Here is a 17,515-nt window from a genome sequence, read left to right as displayed (position 1 = left end):
CTCATGTCTCCACTGCAAGTGCCCAAATGGAGCTTGTTGCTTTTATGGAGGAGAGCCACAATTAGATCCAGATTTTATTTTTAAAGGTTATAGTTTCTGCACAGAGATCTGAGTTTGACTGGAACAGCTATTCCAAGGGGATGGGCTTTTGCTTAGTTGGAATTAGCATTTTTAAATCATCATTCCCCACTGATTTCTTAACCTAAAGTGGGATTCAGCAACATGAGGGTCTAAAGACATTTTTTGATTGCAACTCCTTTCAGCCATATAGTTAGCACAAGCAATGGCAATGATTAATGAGACTTGCAGTTCAAGAACATCTGGATGATCATATGATTCCAATATTTTAGCTAAATTGTCCTACCCTTGCCATCAAGTTAGTGCTAGCCCTGTCAAGCAAACAATATAGGCACAGAAATAAGTATTTTCCTGCTATGGGCCTAATAGCAGCTTTGGACGTAGGGCTGCCACATATTATAAGGGATGCTTTTTACTTGAAAGTTTGTCCCTAATAGGATTGGCAGGTGTCACCTTGCCCCCTATTTGAGAGTTGGAAAGCTTTCCTTTACAGACTGAACAAGATGGCAAAAAGCCTATATTTGGGGGTGTAGTGATAGAAATGTGAGAAGCTTGTAGTTTATAACTGTGGACAGAATGTTTTAATTTTACAGAGAAATACATGGGAAAGTTAACTGAAATTAATACTTTCATTTGATATTTAGGTTGACAGAGCACAAACTTATTAATGACTACCTTCTTATTGTCATGAATTTCAGCTGTCCCATGGTATTTTGAGGTCCTGGCAATACTATTTGGAGGGGAAGCAAGTTGGCATTACACAGTGCTGATTGCAGAAACAGTGCTGGGTGAGAAGAGTTACTAGGTCCCTAATTCTAACACTCTTGCTGTTCCACATCACTGGCTTTTGATTAGTATGCAGCAAATAAATGAGAGCAGGTCTGGAAGTGATTTGTTCCTATATAAAGCCCAAACTGCCATCACAGGATATGCCCAAGATAATGTCCTAGCCTGGAGAGCAACAGACAGGTTTGCCCCACTTGCTGAGCTCATGATCCTATTGCCAGTTATTCTATGTGCTATCAGAACCCCACATGTCTTTGGAGGCCTCCTTTCATAAAAATAGTGTAGCTTAATGAATATTTGACCCTCTACATGTTGCTGGACTACAATTCCCATAATCCTTCACCTGTAGTTAAACTGGCTAGGGCCAATGAGAACTCCAGTCCAACGACATCTGGAGGGTCACACATTTCCCACTCATGACATAGAATTTCTATAAGTTTGATAAATGGCTCCTTTGTTTATACAACCATTGCATTTTTGTCAGAGCATCACAAATTCCTTCACTGTACTAGATTTATCAAGTGTCTTAAATATGACAACAACAATTCTGTTTGTTCCCCCACCCCTCTAATCCTGGGGTTCTCTCCCATCTGCAAAAGAGCATGGTTCCTAATTCCACCATCCCTCTCTGTGTGGCTCAGTGGCAACGTCTCTTCAATACCACCCGGTTGCCGGGTCTGGGTCTGGGTAAGTGAAACAGGCTGTAATGAAACAACTGATGCCACCCTTTCCCTAACTATGGGCCCTTTGGATGTGTCTGCTTTATGGAGTCTCCTGATGGCCTTTCTAACTTGGTCCATAATCTTAGGATGCCTTTAAAAAAATATATTCTGTGCTCTCTGGTTCCTACACTTATGCATTCTGCACATTCTTGAATCTAGAATCTTAATCATGGTGTCTGGGTGTAGTCCAAAAGGTAATGTTTCCAAGCTGTATGCATACAGACAGCTGGCCTGGATTCTGCATTCTGAGCTTTGCTTGCCTCATTTTGGGATTCTCACACAATTTTGGGGAGACATTGTGCTTGGGAGCATATTTAATACTGCTGGAGCTTTTTTCTTCCTTCCTTTTTTCTTTTCCTCTGCAGCAGCTTTGCAGGCATATCTTCTTGACTGCTCTATCTCTCTTTCCCCTCCCTTTCTTTTTCTCCTCACTTTCCCCCCTTCCAGATGTTGATCCAAGGTTGTCTGCCCACGTGCTCAGCTCAGTATGAACGCCTGTTTAATACCACCCGTATACCAGGCAAGGAGGAAGGTAGGATGTTCTCACACAATTTGCCCCCCTTTCTTGGCATGTCCACCCACAAAGTCTCTGAAAATTGTCCCCTGTGGTGCTGAGGGGAAGCTCATCCTTTGAGCAAGCCTTCCCCCATCTTAGTGACTTCCAGCTGTTTGAGAGTATAGCTGCCATTAGTCCCATCTAGGATGGATAAATGTTGGTGATGATAGGAATTGTAGTCCAGATAGCTAAAGTGCCGGACTGGGGAAGACTGATGGACCACACACAAATATCTAGTGCTCCCACGAAAATTCTATTTCCCAGAATCCTTGATTCTGGCCCTTGTTTAGCCAGTCACAAGTAGTTATCTGTGTTAATTATTCCCATCCCTTGTTTGTAGTTTTGATTTAAATAAAAGTTGAGGGCAGTCCTCTGGAGAGCATGCTACACCCCAGATGGGTTTTTGGACCATGCAGTGCTTACAAGAATGCCTAGGGAACACTCCCTAGTGGGGGGGGGGGAGTGTCTGGTATGCAGATGGTTGTCCCATGTCTTTCAGGGTACACATGTAGTTTAAAACGCAGTTTCCCGGTACAGTTTTGCTATACCTTTAAATCAAGCAGGCAACTGAGAATTGCAAAATAAAAAATGGATTCCAACTCCAGCCTTTATGTAGTTGTGCACAGAACCCCTTGATTCATTCCCTGTCCCTTGAAATAGGAAATCCCACTTTAACCTCAGGGAGGGTTTGACAGCAGAGGGCTCTATCATGGCAGTGATGTTACCTCTTATGTAAGGAGCCAGACTGTTATGCCCTCTCATCATTAGTCAGAGAGTATTTCTGGGTTCTTGTGCAGAGCAATTGCTTATTGACCCTTCTCCTCTCCTTTCTTTTCTCCTGGTTGCTCACTGTGGGATGAAGCAAGATGTTGGCCTAGGTGGGCATTTAGCCTAATTTCAACAGAGCTCTTATGTCCTTATGTTCTTTCCTCTGTAGACAGCATACAGCATCTGCAGGACAGCAAGCACATTGCAGTATACCATGCTGGGCGCTTCTTTCAGGTCTTGTTGTACCACAATGGGAGGCTGCTCCGCCCACGGGAGCTTCAGGAACAGTTCCAGTCCATCCTAAGTGACCCCACACCCCCTTCACCTGGAGAGGAGAAATTGCCTTCTCTGACTGCAGCTGACAGGTGAGAGACCACCTCAGCTCTTTGTGTCAGTAGCAACTCCTGAACAGTGCTTGAGTGTGTTTGCACCTGCTTGTGGTGGGAAGGACCCTGAGACATGCTCTCTCATATTCTCTTAAATGTTAAGATACAAATGGGAGGGGACTAGCCACTTTAGCTTAATTTCATGAGGGTTGTAGAGATGGTGTTTGAGAGACTGAGACAAATAGGATGATGGGATGGAGAAATGTAGGATAATACAGGGGAAGAGAGAGAGAAAGAGAGAGGAGAGATGGCATGGAGAGAGAAGGGAAAGGAGGAGAGTGGTAAGGTGCCACAGAGTGCACTATGTAAACCTGTAATACTGCAAAATCTGCTCACTTTTGTCTGTGAACCCATTCACTGTTCATGAATGACCCCCAACAGATTGCCCCTGAGCTAATGAAGGTTGTGGTAGGCTAACTCCTCCCTTAACTTGAGGAAATGCTATCCTGGAGTGGCCGCTGCCATTTAACCAATTACCTGCCTATAGCTATCTAATTCTCTTTGCAGAGACCCCTGGGCAAGGGCCCGCAATACCTACTTCCAAACGGGACTGAACAAGCAGTCATTGAGCATAGTGGAGAAAGCTGCTTTCTTTGTTACCCTGGACACCAGTGAGCAGGGGCTGAGAGAGCCCAATCCAGGTCATTCTTTGGATGCCTATGCCAAGTCCCTCTTGCATGGACGTTGCTGTGACAGGTATGTATTTTCTTGGGCTGCCTGGATGCATTCCATACTTTCCACATCTGATCTTGTGAGCTTGCAAGGTCCTCATTTGCTCTTCTCCAAAAGACACACATAGGACTTAGAAAGTCCAATCCTTAATATTCCCAAGACTATGCCTCCCCTGAAAAAATACATATGTGTAAGATGGATATGCATAAGACATGTGCATAGGGACCAGAGCTTAGAAAAGATATTGTTTAGATTATAGCTTCCTGGAATCTTCCAGCCAGCATGGCCACTGCTGATGCTTCATGGAGTGCTTTGGTAGCTGTAGTCCCCAAAGTAGATTTTCTAAGCCCAGACTGGGATCCATACACATATTGTGTGCTAGAGAAGTTCACTTCTTCCATGCTATCATGTGCTCTTGTTTTTCTGGTTGATTTTCTTTTGGGCTGCATCTGCATTGTAGTATTAATGCAGTTTGACGCCGCTTTAACTGCCATGGCTCCATGCTGTGGCATCCTGAGATTTGTAGTTTGTTGTGGCACCAAAGCAATCTGACAGAGAAGGCTAACTAGCTCACAAAACTACAATTCCCAGAGCCCTGGTGGTGCAGTGGTTAAATGCCTGTACTGCAGCCATTCACTCAAACCCACAAGGTTGCAAGTTCAAGACCAGCAAAAGGGCCCAAGCTCGACTCAGGCTTGCATCCTTCCGAGGTCGCTAAAATGAGTACCCAGACTGTTGGGGGCAAATTAGCTTACTTGCTAATTAGCTTACTTGCTGTTCACCGCTATGATCTTTGGAATAGCGGTATATAAATAAAATAAATTATTAATTATTATTATTATTATTTCTGTAATGCGGATGCAGCCTTGGCAAGATGATGCCCCTTGAAGGTATTTCTATAGAATTGTCTCCATCTTCTTTCTTGGCCAGAGTCTGTATCTGCTGCATATTGTCAACTGCCATTTAAATTTGTTAGATGGAGTTACCAAACAATCAGTATTTGTGTGAAAGAAGATACAATTCACATTGGCAATCCTTTCTAAATAAGTGATTTCCTGACAGTTACAGCAAATAATGCAGCTGTATAGGTGATAACAGGGTTATTTTTCAGTAGATGTACCCTTTGAAATATATTTATTTATTATATTTATTTAGAGTATTTATACCCCGCTCTTCAGCAACAAAGATTCTCAGAGTGGCTTACAAATGGTTAATTAGATGGTTTCCTGCCCTCAGGCTTACAGTCTAAAAAGACATGACTCAAAAGGAGAAGGGAATGGCAGTGGGGAAGGGGATCAGGTCCAGCAGTTCTTCTCTCTCTGGACCATGGCAGATGGACTGGAGGGAGGGCTCTCTGTCTTAATCTAGGCCAGACCCGATGGAACTGGGCCTGCATCTCTCCCTCCGCGGCTGGATGGCACTGACTAGAGGGAGGGCTCTGCTTCTTCTACAGGTAATCTGAGTAACACATAAGTGCATATAATAATTTTCTCTTTGGGATTTTGTATGGGGAACAGAGGTAGCAGTGATCCAGGGCAGTTAAAGCAATCTCAAACTGGATTATTTCTGCAGTGTGTTTTAGACCATATTCCTCAATGACTTGTGGTAAGATGGAAAAATTGAATTTCAGAAACAAGATCTTCGGAATCTCAGTAGGAAGGGTGTCAACTTAATAGGAATTTCAGAACTGCAATGACTTGGCAAATCTTTACTTTCCCGTCTTTTCTAACAGGTGGTTTGACAAATCTTTCACATTGATTGTTTACCGCAATGGAAAGTGTGGGATGAATGCAGAGCACTCATGGGCTGATGCACCCATTGTGGGACATCTTTGGGAAGTAAGTTCCACTTGGATCTTCTGCAATGCAATTTGGTGGTGGGGGAAAGACTTGAAAGCAAGGACTCCTAATATTGCTGAGGTGGCAGTTCAGTAGGAAGTGTTCATTTAGAGCAGAGGTGGAGAAAGAGCAGGAGTGGGAACTTGTAACTTTTCAACTATTCTGGACTTCAGTTCCCAGAACCTCGAACTGATATGACTAAAAGTAAAGAATTATTGGAGTTGTAGTCTCAAATATTGTCCCCTAAACCTGATCTAGAACAAGACGTACAGGAAAGGAGGCAAAATATAGTGAAATGTCTTACTAGGCTGTATTTTTTTCCACAGTACACCCTTGCCACAGATGCTTTCATGCTGGGGTATGATGATAATGGGAACTGTAAGGGTAACATGGACCCCAACATCTCCCCACCCCAAAAGCTGCAGTGGGAGATCCCACCAGAGGTGAGTTCAGGATCAGGGTAGTGATGAAAAAGTATTGGAACAAGTTCTGGGGATTTGTGTATTCGTTTTGGAGGGGCAGCGTAAGTGTGTGGACACAATAAAAATGGGAAGCATAAACAGGGCCTTGCCCCTTTCAAAGACAATAGCCCTGTGCATGAAAGCCATTTCAACTGGAATGACTCCATTTATAGGTTATTGAAACCACCTTAAGGCCTGAACAGGTTGGAATTTCTTGATTTCGCTAAAATATTCTAAACCACTTTTGTTAGGGCTGCAGCCTCCCTAAGCAACAGAACTGAGAGATAAGGTACAAGTTACAGATTATCACATTCTGTAATTGGTTGCAAACCTGTTTTTCTGACACAGAAAAGTCCAGGCCTTGGAGGTAGAGAGGAACTGCTGGTCCAGGCCTTGGAGGTAGAGAGGAACTGCTGGACCTCTTACCCTTTCCTTCCACCACTCCCTTCTCCTTCTGTGTCATGTCTTTTTAGATTGTAAGCCCGAGGGCAGGGAATCGTCTAACTAAAAAGGTTGCATGTACAGCGCTGTGTAAATTTACAGCGCTTCATAAATAAAGGTTAATAATAATAATAATAATAATAATAATAAAATGAAAAAGAAATATTGTCAAGGCCAACCTTAAAACTAGAGCTGAAGAGGCAAAGCATACGTAAAGTAGCAGGGAGACCCAAAGATTTAGGGTCACTACTGAGGCCCGGTTTCTGCTTCCTGTTTTTATTATAGATTTGCGTGGCAGGCACCAGATAATGATAGAGGGAACATGAACACATAAGATGACAAACTGGAGACATTGTTCATCCCATGGTTATAGCTGCTGATGGGGATAAGGGGAGAAACTCCTTCGATAGAGCTCAGGACAGTTCCTTTTTTTGAACTACAACTTCTAATATCATCCACTTAGCAACCATGTCTGCTTTTCCAAGCTGCATTTTGGGATCATTGGACATCTGATATGGCGTCAGGCAAAATGTAGCCTTTGGGTAGAAATGGGAGCCAGAATCATGTTGGGCAGTTACCAATGCATAACCTAGAGTTATACATTCCTAATTGTTTGTTATTCACAATTCCTAAGTATTCACATTTTGGGACACATAGGAACCAGCATGGTGTTGTGGTTTGAGGGTTGGGCTGTGACTCCGGAAAACAGGGTTCGAATCAACTGCTTGACCATAAAACCCTTTGGATGACTCTGGGCAAGTCACACTCTCTCATCCATAGAGGATGGCAATAGCAAACCCCTTCTCAAGAAACTTGCCAAGAAAACCCTGTGATAGGTTCACCTTAGGGTCGACCATAAATCAGGAAGGACTTAAGGCACACAACAACAAAAGGACCATGAAAGTCTCCCAATCCTCCCATACTAGGTCGTGGTTGTTGCAATCACTGGGCTCTATTCCACTGCCACTGGGGAAGCAGCTGCCTGACATTGCCATTCCCACTTGTGAGAGTGCTCTCAGGTGCAAGGTGGAATTGCTTCTTCCTGTTGCACTGGGGAATGCTCAGTCAAATGCTTCCCAAGCAATAGGGGAATGGACTTCTGTTGATTGCAGCAGCTGCTGCCCAGTAGATGGGGACCAATCAGACTTGGAGTCTCTGTGTAACTATGGTGGTTATGCATGTGTAACTCTCCAGGCTGGGAAATTTAGCAGAGAAATGGGGGGAAATGATTTTTTTCATTTACATTTGCTTTGTTCTTTGCTCTTTCATCTTCTGTTCCTCTTTGACCTCAGTGCGAGGAGGTGATCATGCAGTCCTTTAGGGTGGCTCATACCCTTGCTAATGACGTGGACTTCCACACCTTCACCTTCAAGGACTTTGGCAAAGGTCTCATCAAGAAATGCCGCACCAGTCCAGACAGCTTCATCCAGCTTGCCCTCCAGCTGGCACATTTTCGGGTAGGGCATTTGGCATGAGGAAATTCCTGAAAGACAGGCAAATGGGTACAATCAGATGAAGGTTGATTTGTGGCCCAGGCCATAAATACCATGGCTTATTCCAGAACTGTGAGAATGAGATAAGGTGAGAAAAAACATTTAGAAAACATTTTCAGTAGAACATCCATCCTTTAATTGTGATCCAGATTTTGAAAAGGTTTCTAATTCTGTGAATGGGATGATTTGGGTTCCAGGCTTCCTGTCATGAGACTGGGCTTCCTCTCACCCAGAACCTGGAAAAAAAGTTTTGGAGTGCAACTGGTCATGCTAGCTGAAGGATTCTGGGAGTTGTTGTCAAAAACAGTAATGTATGAAAGCTCTTCTGTCACCTAGAAGGATTGCTATATGCACTCCATTAATGACAGTTGCAGTTCATCTCAGCTAGGGTATGGGGTACCAACTCACACTTTGTTCCACCTTTAATGCAGAGACCATCTCATCCTTATTTTCATCTGAGGGTTCCTCACTCCCTAACCAGAATTCCTCCTGCTGTTGTTCTAGGACAAGAAAAAGTTCTGCCTCACATATGAGGCATCCATGACCCGTCTCTTTCGGGAGGGCCGCACAGAAACAGTCCGTTCCTGCACAATTGAGTCTTGCAACTTTGTCAGAGCTATGATGGATCCTACTCAAGATGTGAGTTCTGAAATGCAAGTAGGAGTCAGACTAAAATGTGATATTATAAGAACCCTGAACTTACAAACAAATTAAAGAAATTAGATTATTGTTGCAATTATATTATTTACTAAAATGGTTATGTCTCCCAAGAGCCATAAAAGGGCCCTGGGGTGCTGTATGTCACCCACCCCTGGTCTAGAAGATTTGAGGGAGCAACAAGACTTAGACATGGCAGTATGTTTTTCATCCCAGGATAGCACAAGGTTACGTCTGTTCCGTGTGGCAGCTGAGAAACACCAGAACCTTTACCGCCAAGCCATGACAGGTGCTGGCATTGACAGGCACCTTTTCTGCCTCTATGTTGTCTCCAAATATCTCGGCCTGGATTCCCCCTTCTTGTGTGAGGTAAGTGCTGTTGACCCAGGGTGGTTGGGTTTGTGTGTGGTCATGTGGCTTGTTTGTCTATCCAGAAAGAAAGGGTCTCCGAAGGTGCGGACATTCTAAGGAAGTTGTTGGGAAAATCTCAGGGAGTCTTCTACTCCCATACTATATTTTCAACCAAATGGAGTCAAACCAGCATGATGTAGTTTGAGCATTGGACTAAGACTTAAGGTTCAATTCCTACTCAGCTATGAAAACCCACTGGGTGACCTTAAGTGAGCGAGTCACACTCAGCTCTTAAAAAACCCCATGATAGAGTCATCTTAGGGTTGTCTTAAATTGGAAACAATTTGAAGGCATACAACAACAGATTCAGAAGCAAGCTTGGAAAATCATGGCCATGCTGAATGTAAGATTCTGGAAATTATAGCTGAAAAAAAGTAACCTTCCTAGGTTTGGTCAGAAGCCCTACCTCTTTTCCATGTCATTGGTTCTTGAACAGTTAAGGCAAAACAGGAAACTGTGTTCACCATGTGTGCTTACTGGTACTGTTTTCTGTTGTTAAATGTTTTAATCCCCCAATCCACTTTTTAATAATCTTTCTGCTTACTGTGCTCCATCTCTTGCGGGTTTTAAAATACATCATGCCTACTGTTTCTTCTACCGCTCCTTCCTTTTTTACTTCCTTTTCCAAACTCAACACTGCCAAGCATCTGTTTGCCTGAGGCAGTTCTGGTTAGTCACCTGCAGGATTATTTTTGCATGCTGCTCTTCAGGCAGTGTTGATTTTACTGTCAGTGAGTGTTGAATTCTGCACACTGAATTGGCTTTCTGAATACATTTGTAGCATATTTGGATTGCTGATGCCTCTGCTCGTTTCTAGTTTTTATCCAGCTTGAGCTCCCACTAGTTTGGAGATAATGTGGACTTATTGTTCACATTCTGTGAATTCACTCTGTAAACCTACCAGAGTCTCTAAGAACCCTTCTGGGAGAAGGATATGTTCAGAATAGCGGAAGCATTTCAAAAGCAGCCTTTTCCAACCTTGGGTCTCATGTTGTGGGGCTACAGCTCCCATGATTTCAGACCATTGGCCATGCTGGGGTGTTTGGATTTGTTCTCCAATATCAGTTGAGAACTCGACAGTAGGAAAGGCTTGGCTAAGGTTTCAAGAGAATTTGTGTAGCTGGCGTGTGGAAATCATAGTTCTTCACACCGAGCTCCTGATTCTTGTTGAGTCAAAGTCTGGGCCAAACTATCTGGCCCCAACCCCGCATTTTTCTGAAATACGGAAGAATACAGAGGTTATGTCTACAGGTGAGGATTGGCAAGTGTTAGGTAGAATCGGTCTATGAATCTTTTCCAGTCTGTTGTCCTCCTATACAGATTTTTCCACTACAAACTAGGGATTTTTAAAAAAGATTCTCTGAGAATGGTATTGTCTGAGCAGAAATTAAGGGTAGGGGAAAAGCTTACTGTTTGTTCTGTCTTGCCAATTTTTCCTTCTCAACTTCTGTTCTAGTAGTAGAGAGCTGAACCTAATGGTGCAAGTAGGAACTAACTAAATCAGGCCTATTCTCTTGTGCAGCTTATAACTGTTTTTGAGCAAGATAAATACATAGCTCAGAAAGCTGGGACCTTTGCCACATAGGTTACTTAATAGGTAGGAAAATGGGATGTCCTCCAGAAAAAGGATAGAGGAAATTCTCCTACATGGTCATTAGGGTCCAAGTCATAAATGCTGCTTTCCCAGAAATGGTGAAGATTAAAAACTTGTAAAAAAGAAGAATATCTGGGATTCATAGGAGTTGGGGTCAGTTCTACAGTTTGCACTGCAACTGATATAAACCTGTTTGTTTCCCTGCGCATATGTATATGACGCTGTTGCAGACAGAATACCTTGTAACGTTCTCTTCACCTTCTTGTGCCATACTACATTCTTCCCATCAGGACCCATACATTTGGACATCAGATCGTATTCCTTATTCTGCATTACCTTAAAGCAGCTTAGACTATGCTGGATGTAGAAGATGAGAGTTGTTGTCTAGCACATGGGGGCAGGGGACAGGTTGGAGAAAGCTGAAAATAGTTACCGCTTAGTTCATAAGTCACAAAAACAGGAATATGAACCAGAATTGCAAGTTGTAGGCATAGGAAAGATTGGTTTGTGTTGACAAGCCAGAGCTCATTTGAATGACTCCGGAAGTGCCAGGAGAGGGCAGAGTTTCTATGGAAGATCAACATGGCTGTTGTAGGAATGAAAGTTAGTACTGCTACCTCCCCCCACACTCCCCAATGTCTGAGTCTCAATTTCTTTTTTCACTTGGTCAGGTGCTGTCTGAGCCATGGCGTCTATCCACTAGCCAGACTCCCGTCCAGCAGCTGGAACTGTTTGACTTTGAGAACCATCCTGACTACATTTCTTGTGGTGGTGGATTTGGACCAGTGAGTAGAGTCTGGTACTGCTGGGTTTTCTGGAGAGAGAAAAGTAGAAAACTATTGATTTAGGGCTGGAGTTAGGCCTGAGAATGAGGACTCTTAGGTTAAGAGCTGAGGGATGGGATCTGGGTACCAGGCTGAGTTCTGTAGAAATGCTTGTCTGATATGGGAGATGGTGGACACCAGGAAGAAATCTATCTCATGTTGCTTTCTACTCCATCCCTTACTGTAGGTTGATGATAACGGGTATGGCGTTTCATACATCATTATCGGTGAAGATCTCATCACCTTCCATGTGTCATGTAAAGTCTCCAGTCAAGAGACAGTGAGTTGATACCAGAATATTTAGGTTTACTAGGACAGGGGAATAAAATGTGCTAAGGAGAATAGAGCACCTGGATGCTTATAGATGGGATGGTTCAGGAAAGCTCTCTCCTTTAGATCAGATTGCTTATTCATTTTGTGGTTTTACTTTTTCCCTTTCCACCTGAGACATCTGAAAGGGTTTGTGGTGCTCCTTACTGCTTCCACTTCCAGCACCTTTAGGGCTTTGAATTGTATGGGTGGGCCCACCTTATGGCAACAAAGTACAGAATGGGGTGGCTGTATACATGTGTGTGTATGCACATACATACATATATACACACACAGTGTAGATATCAGTGTATACAGCGAGAACAGTATGGAGAAGCTATAGAACTGTCAGCTAACCTCTTTGCTGTCTTTCAACCTTGATACTCTTATCAGATGTATAGAACATGACTCCTTGAAAGTCCCCCCACCCCAGTATATGTGCTGTTAGTGAATTCCAATTGGATATTTCAGATTTTTTCCTGAAACTGAAAGCTAGAACCGTTTGTGTTGGCTTAAGCTTTAACATATTCCACCTTGCAAGATATGCTTGCACATGTGCCAGGTTTCTAGATCTCTTTATGTTCTCTTCTTTCTTTTACAGGATGCACACCGGTTTGGATTAAATATCCGGAATGCAATGACAGACATTGCGGTCCTGTTCAAAGTGAACATAAAAACTGCTGCCAGAGGTGACAAGTGACTGAATAAATGCCAGTAGAACTGTACAGCCAGCCACCAAGAGACACACTGAGTGTGTTTTCTGTTCTCTGATATGCAGGGACTTCTGGAAAGGGGGTGGGATGGGAATGGACAGAGTCCAGGCCTGAGGATTCCTTCAAGTGCAGTGGATAGGCAAGATACTCTCCTGTTCTTGAATTCAGTGGGTTTGGACCCTATACTGGAAATCACAGCTCTCTAAGGAAATGAGACTCCTCCAGACATCACAGTGTTGTTTTTCGGATAGTAGAGAGCAAACAGTTTGAAATGATAGCCAAATATCCTGGGTTTCTTTGGGGGCACATGGATGAATGGAGGGCTGTGATTGGGTTACAACAGAAACATGGGCTTTTCTAGGATCCTGTCATGGGCAGTCCAGAATACTTGAAAGTGATGTTTCTTCAACCTTGTGTCTCTCAATCTCAGAATCTCTTCTACTTGCACTTCAGCATCTCCCTCCTGAATCCACAGCAGCTGGCTGCATCTCCTCTTTTGCGCTTCACTTTCAACAGATTATGTCCACATGGCTGATATTGTCACCTTGTCCCCATGAGATATTTTGAATGGGACTGACCATAGAATAGAGGTGAGAAGTGTCTGGTTAAGAGGTACCCACAGAAATGTAATGCAGGGAAAGTACTCATAATGTACTGCAGGGTTTTGTATAGCATGGTATGCTTTTGCGAAGGATGAAGTGGGGTCTGCAAGGTGACATAGAATAGTTTGGTCTTTTTCTGTTTTGGATTGTTAGAATCTGACTTCAATAAAACCACAGGGTGGGAGAACTTAACAAAGGAAGTATGTGTGACTTTGGTCATCTGTGAGGGGGAGGTATTGGGTGGTTCACTTTGGAGCAGAATGCTGAGGAGATTAATGTCTAGTTCAGCTCTGAAAACATAAACCTTAGCTTATTTTTATGGAAAAGGTGTGACAAAATCTGCCAGCTAACCTGCTCTCATACCTAGCAGGAGAACAATATTGGTAAGCATCCTTCTCCACCAGTTCTACAATCTAGACTCTGAGATTGATAAAAGGCCTATTTTTATAGAAGGACTGGACATTAGAATATATGAAATGGACTATTATAAGACTTCACATAACATTTTGGTGAAGGGAGTCCCATTGAAGTTGTATTATGATAAGAACCAACCTTCAATTAAGAATGCCAGAGAAGTAGAAAACATTAGTGATTTGGCTCATGCTGCCGTGCATATTGCCCCCCCCCCCCCATACATATAAACCGCATTTTTGTGCATGTGTCTCTTTTTGGACAGGATGCAGGGAGCTTTTCTCTAGCTCATTGCACCCTATACAAAATCTCCCCACTGGCAGCTGCTTCGGTTTACTAGTGGGGAGGCAATTCGGACAGTGAAGATGCTACTACTCTGGGCTCCAAGGGGAAGGGACAGAGGATACCCTTCACCTATGAGTATATCCTCATTTCTTCTATCCTCTGAGCCACGATCAGCTGCTGCTTCAGTATAAACTGTCCCCTCCTCATCATTAGAGAGCCATTAGAGGTTGAGTGTTGGACATGACTCTGGAGACCAGCATTTGAATCCCAGCTCGGCCATGTACACCCACTGGGTGACCTTGGGGAAATCATACTCTCTCAGCCTCACAGGATGGTAATTGGCAAGCCCTCTAAAGAAAATTGCCAAGAAAACCCCATGATAGGTTCACTTTAGGGTTGCCATAATTCAGAAATGACTTGAAGGCACACAGCACCATTAATCAGGAGCAGAGTCCCCTCCCAGTATTTGACAACTGCCAAGATATCTCTGTGTGTGTGAAGTTTAAAGCAGAACTGGATCTCAGCCATAGGTAAGTCTCTTACAGGCAGGGTCTCTTAGAGGCAGGGCTCAAGACATTTTGCTGCTTAAGGTGAAGGACAACAAAATGCCTCCCACCTTTTCCATATATGCAAACCAACTGGACCAGTAGTTCAATTTTTCTTCAACAGTGGCAGCAGAATACGGCCCTCCATATGCAGCATGATTATGTAAGGGGTGCAGGGCAGGCTGTTTGGTATACTCAGCTCTGTTTTCCACAAGGAGAAGAGAATGGCCAGGGAAATTAGACAGAACAGCTGGAGGCTGCCACAACTGTGCTGCAAGAGGCTGTTGCCTCACATGGCCCAAAGTACGTCTGATACTGCTTAGAACTGTGACATACAAAATAATAATAATAAAATAATGCAGATCACAATTTCTTTCTCAAACATGAAAGAGCATCATTCATGGCAGACCAAATTACACACTACATGAAATGTATAACGGTAGCTCTGCTTTTTAGAAGAGGTAAAGCATGTTTGAGGTGGGGAAAAAGAATGGATTTACCCTCAAATGTATTCAGTCCCACTGGCAGTTTTAACGTTTACATTCTCTGTATCTGAATGTTGCTAACAGAAAAACTGGCGAGGCATGCAAGAAGATATGATTTCGCTAGAAAAAGATCAAGCGTTGGCTAAAGAAAAATCAAGCACCAAACTGTTGTTTTATAAATATACATGTAAAAATGGGGAACTAGCCCACAATGACCCCAAGAAACTGCTTTCAAAACAACAAATAATGTTAACTCTTTATCCCTGCAAAGTAATGTGTAATTTCCAGGCTTAAGAAATCTCAACTGGTACGTTTCTTCCTGGAGTCACCCTCTGGTTTCCAAAGGAAAGTGGAGCAGCAGGTTGTGGACATCTCTCTGTCTGTCTTTTATTGGGGCTGTTGATTGAGGTCAGCAGGGCAAGAACTTCGCTTGGTGAGAGCAACATTAGCAGCAAGGGAAGTTGCAGGGGATGGAGGCACCCCTTCCTGAGAGACCAGTGATAGCTGTGAGTGGAGGGAGCTCAGTTTGTCCTGTGCGTAATCCAGGTTGCTGGTTTTATCCCTGCAGTAAGGAAGGAGGAAAGAAAGCACATGAGAAGACTTCTTAATCATGGTCACATTTCCCCAAACTGGTGCCAACAGCCATACTGGCTGGCAATAGTGCAACTTGTACTCCACTACACCCAGAAGGCCCTGGGTTCCAGGGTGTTTTGGCACTGCCATCTAAGCCACCCAGCTGACAGCCTCATCATTCAGTTATTCTTCCTCAATCCTTTATTTAGCAATCATTTGTCTCTGTTCGGTCCCTTGCTTACTGCCACTTTAGTGCCAAGTTTGATGTGGTATTAAATGTATAATTTAAATTTTCTTACATTAATAGCTGCTGTATAGTGGGTGGGTGAGTAGAACTGATTTTCATTAGGTTCATGATTTGTAGGGAGAAAGAATAATTATTGTCCTTTTGGTCACAGTTTATGAAATATGGCCTTCCTACCAAGATAATGCATGCATATGTACTGTAGTTAACAGTGCAGTATGCTCACCTGCCCCTGACAGAATCAGCCCTAATGCTAACCAACATTTGTCAACAGATATGGAAAACAAAACGATGGCCAACAGATTAGAAACTATTAATGTACATCCTATCCACAAAAAATAAAATGAAAAAGACTGTAGCAACTATAGGACCTTTCACTAATCTCCCATGCAAGCAAAAATCTGCTCAAAATTCTGCAACATAGGGCTTTATCACACCATCCCCTTTCATGCTGCACTCGTGGCAAAAAATAAAATGACAGCATACTGTTGCATTGATTTGCTTTCACATGACTGGGGGCTGCTATCATTGCATTCCCTTCCTGTCCTCTCTCTTAACTCCAGCTGGGGATAGGGCAGCTATGGGAGGGAAGCGGTGGTGTGCAACCAGCATTGCTGATGTTGCTTCCTTCCCAGGGAAATTGTGGTTTAAAAGCCATGTATGATAAAAGCCCATAGATTCATATACATGGAGAGAGAAATCTCAGAGGTCCAAGTGGGTTCAGGTAAGGAAGAGGCACTAGGGGCTACATTGCAAACATATGATGGCTAATGGAGAGAACCAAGGAAATCCAAAATAAAATCAGCATGTGCTTTATAGACAAATCCTTTGACTGCATAGATCATGAAAGGCAATGGAATGGACATGGAAGTGCCATCACACTTGAAAGTCCTGATGAGGAATCTGTACTTAGGACAAGAGGCTACTGTCAGAACAGAAAAATAGAGAAACAGAATGGTTCCCAATTGGCAAAGGGGTCAGGCAAGCCTGCATCCTTTCACTCTATTTGTTCAACCTATGTGAATAACATCCTATACGAAAATCAGGCTTGGACACAGAAAAACCAGGACTGAAAATAGGAGGCAGGAATATCAAAAGTCTAAGATATGCAGATGACTAGTAACTGAAAACATCACAGACCTAGAACAACTACTAAGAAGATCAAGGAAGAAAGTGCAAAGGCAGGCTTATTGTCAAGAAAACAAAAATAAAGACCATGGAGCATCTGCATGAATTCAACCTAAACAATGAGGAAATAGAAATAATAAAAGAGTTCTAATACCTGGTATCAAACATTGACCAAAAGAGGGGCTGCAGTCAAGAAATCATAAGATGACTAAGAGTGGGGAGGGCAGCTATGAAAGAACTTTAAAAAGTCCTAAAGAGCAAAGATACACAACTGAGTACAAAAGTTAGAACTGTACAAGCCATTGATTCATCAACAGGGTCACCATGAGTCAAGATCAGCTTGAGGGCAGTTCCCAACAACAATGTTCCCCTCCCACCTCACAATGAGTGTTATATTCACATGCATATTTGGAATCATAAAAGAGTTTCAAGGAGCCTTGGAGTTCACCTCATCCAACTCCTTGTTCAAAGCACAATGATGCTGTAATGATGCAGTTCAACCTCTGCTTGAAAAGTCAAGCACAGGAAAGATC

General features: G+C 43.1%; 2 protein-coding genes across 20 annotated transcripts in view; one reads left to right on the top strand and one right to left on the bottom strand.

Moving 5' to 3' along the window:
* The window catches only part of LOC149308986 (carnitine O-palmitoyltransferase 1, liver isoform-like), a 45,636-nt gene extending 30,337 nt beyond the window's left edge, over positions 1–15,299 (top strand). For all 7 annotated transcript variants that reach the window (XM_089531561.1, XM_089531563.1, XM_089531560.1 and 4 more), the window contains 11 exons: positions 2,034–2,118; positions 3,080–3,275; positions 3,804–3,992; positions 5,701–5,806; positions 6,133–6,249; positions 8,001–8,165; positions 8,706–8,840; positions 9,075–9,227; positions 11,535–11,648; positions 11,875–11,967; positions 12,598–15,299. In XM_089531561.1, the coding sequence (XP_089387687.1) occupies positions 2,034–2,118; positions 3,080–3,275; positions 3,804–3,992; positions 5,701–5,806; positions 6,133–6,249; positions 8,001–8,165; positions 8,706–8,840; positions 9,075–9,227; positions 11,535–11,648; positions 11,875–11,967; positions 12,598–12,696 (1,452 nt within the window). In that variant the 3' untranslated portion in view covers positions 12,697–15,299. The remainder of the gene's footprint in view (positions 1–2,033; positions 2,119–3,079; positions 3,276–3,803; positions 3,993–5,700; positions 5,807–6,132; positions 6,250–8,000; positions 8,166–8,705; positions 8,841–9,074; positions 9,228–11,534; positions 11,649–11,874; positions 11,968–12,597) is intronic.
* The window catches only part of TSKS (testis specific serine kinase substrate), a 32,422-nt gene continuing 29,827 nt past the window's right edge, over positions 14,921–17,515 (bottom strand). For 5 of the 13 annotated variants that reach the window (XM_089531572.1, XM_089531573.1, XM_089531565.1 and 2 more), the window contains one exon: positions 14,921–15,599. In XM_089531572.1, coding sequence (XP_089387698.1) covers positions 15,425–15,599 — 175 coding nt within the window. In that variant the 3' untranslated portion in view covers positions 14,921–15,424. The remainder of the gene's footprint in view (positions 15,600–17,515) is intronic. The other 8 variants (XM_089531567.1, XM_089531568.1, XM_089531570.1 and 5 more) reach the window with 6 other exon arrangements.

This window comes from Sceloporus occidentalis, unplaced genomic scaffold, assembly GCF_023333645.1.
Source record: "Sceloporus occidentalis isolate IW3139 unplaced genomic scaffold, rSceOcc1.0.p SCAF_7, whole genome shotgun sequence".
Lineage (NCBI taxonomy): Eukaryota > Metazoa > Chordata > Lepidosauria > Squamata > Phrynosomatidae > Sceloporus > Sceloporus occidentalis.
The sequence above is the reverse complement of the archived record's forward strand: the minus strand, read 5'-3'. Positions and strand labels throughout refer to the sequence as shown.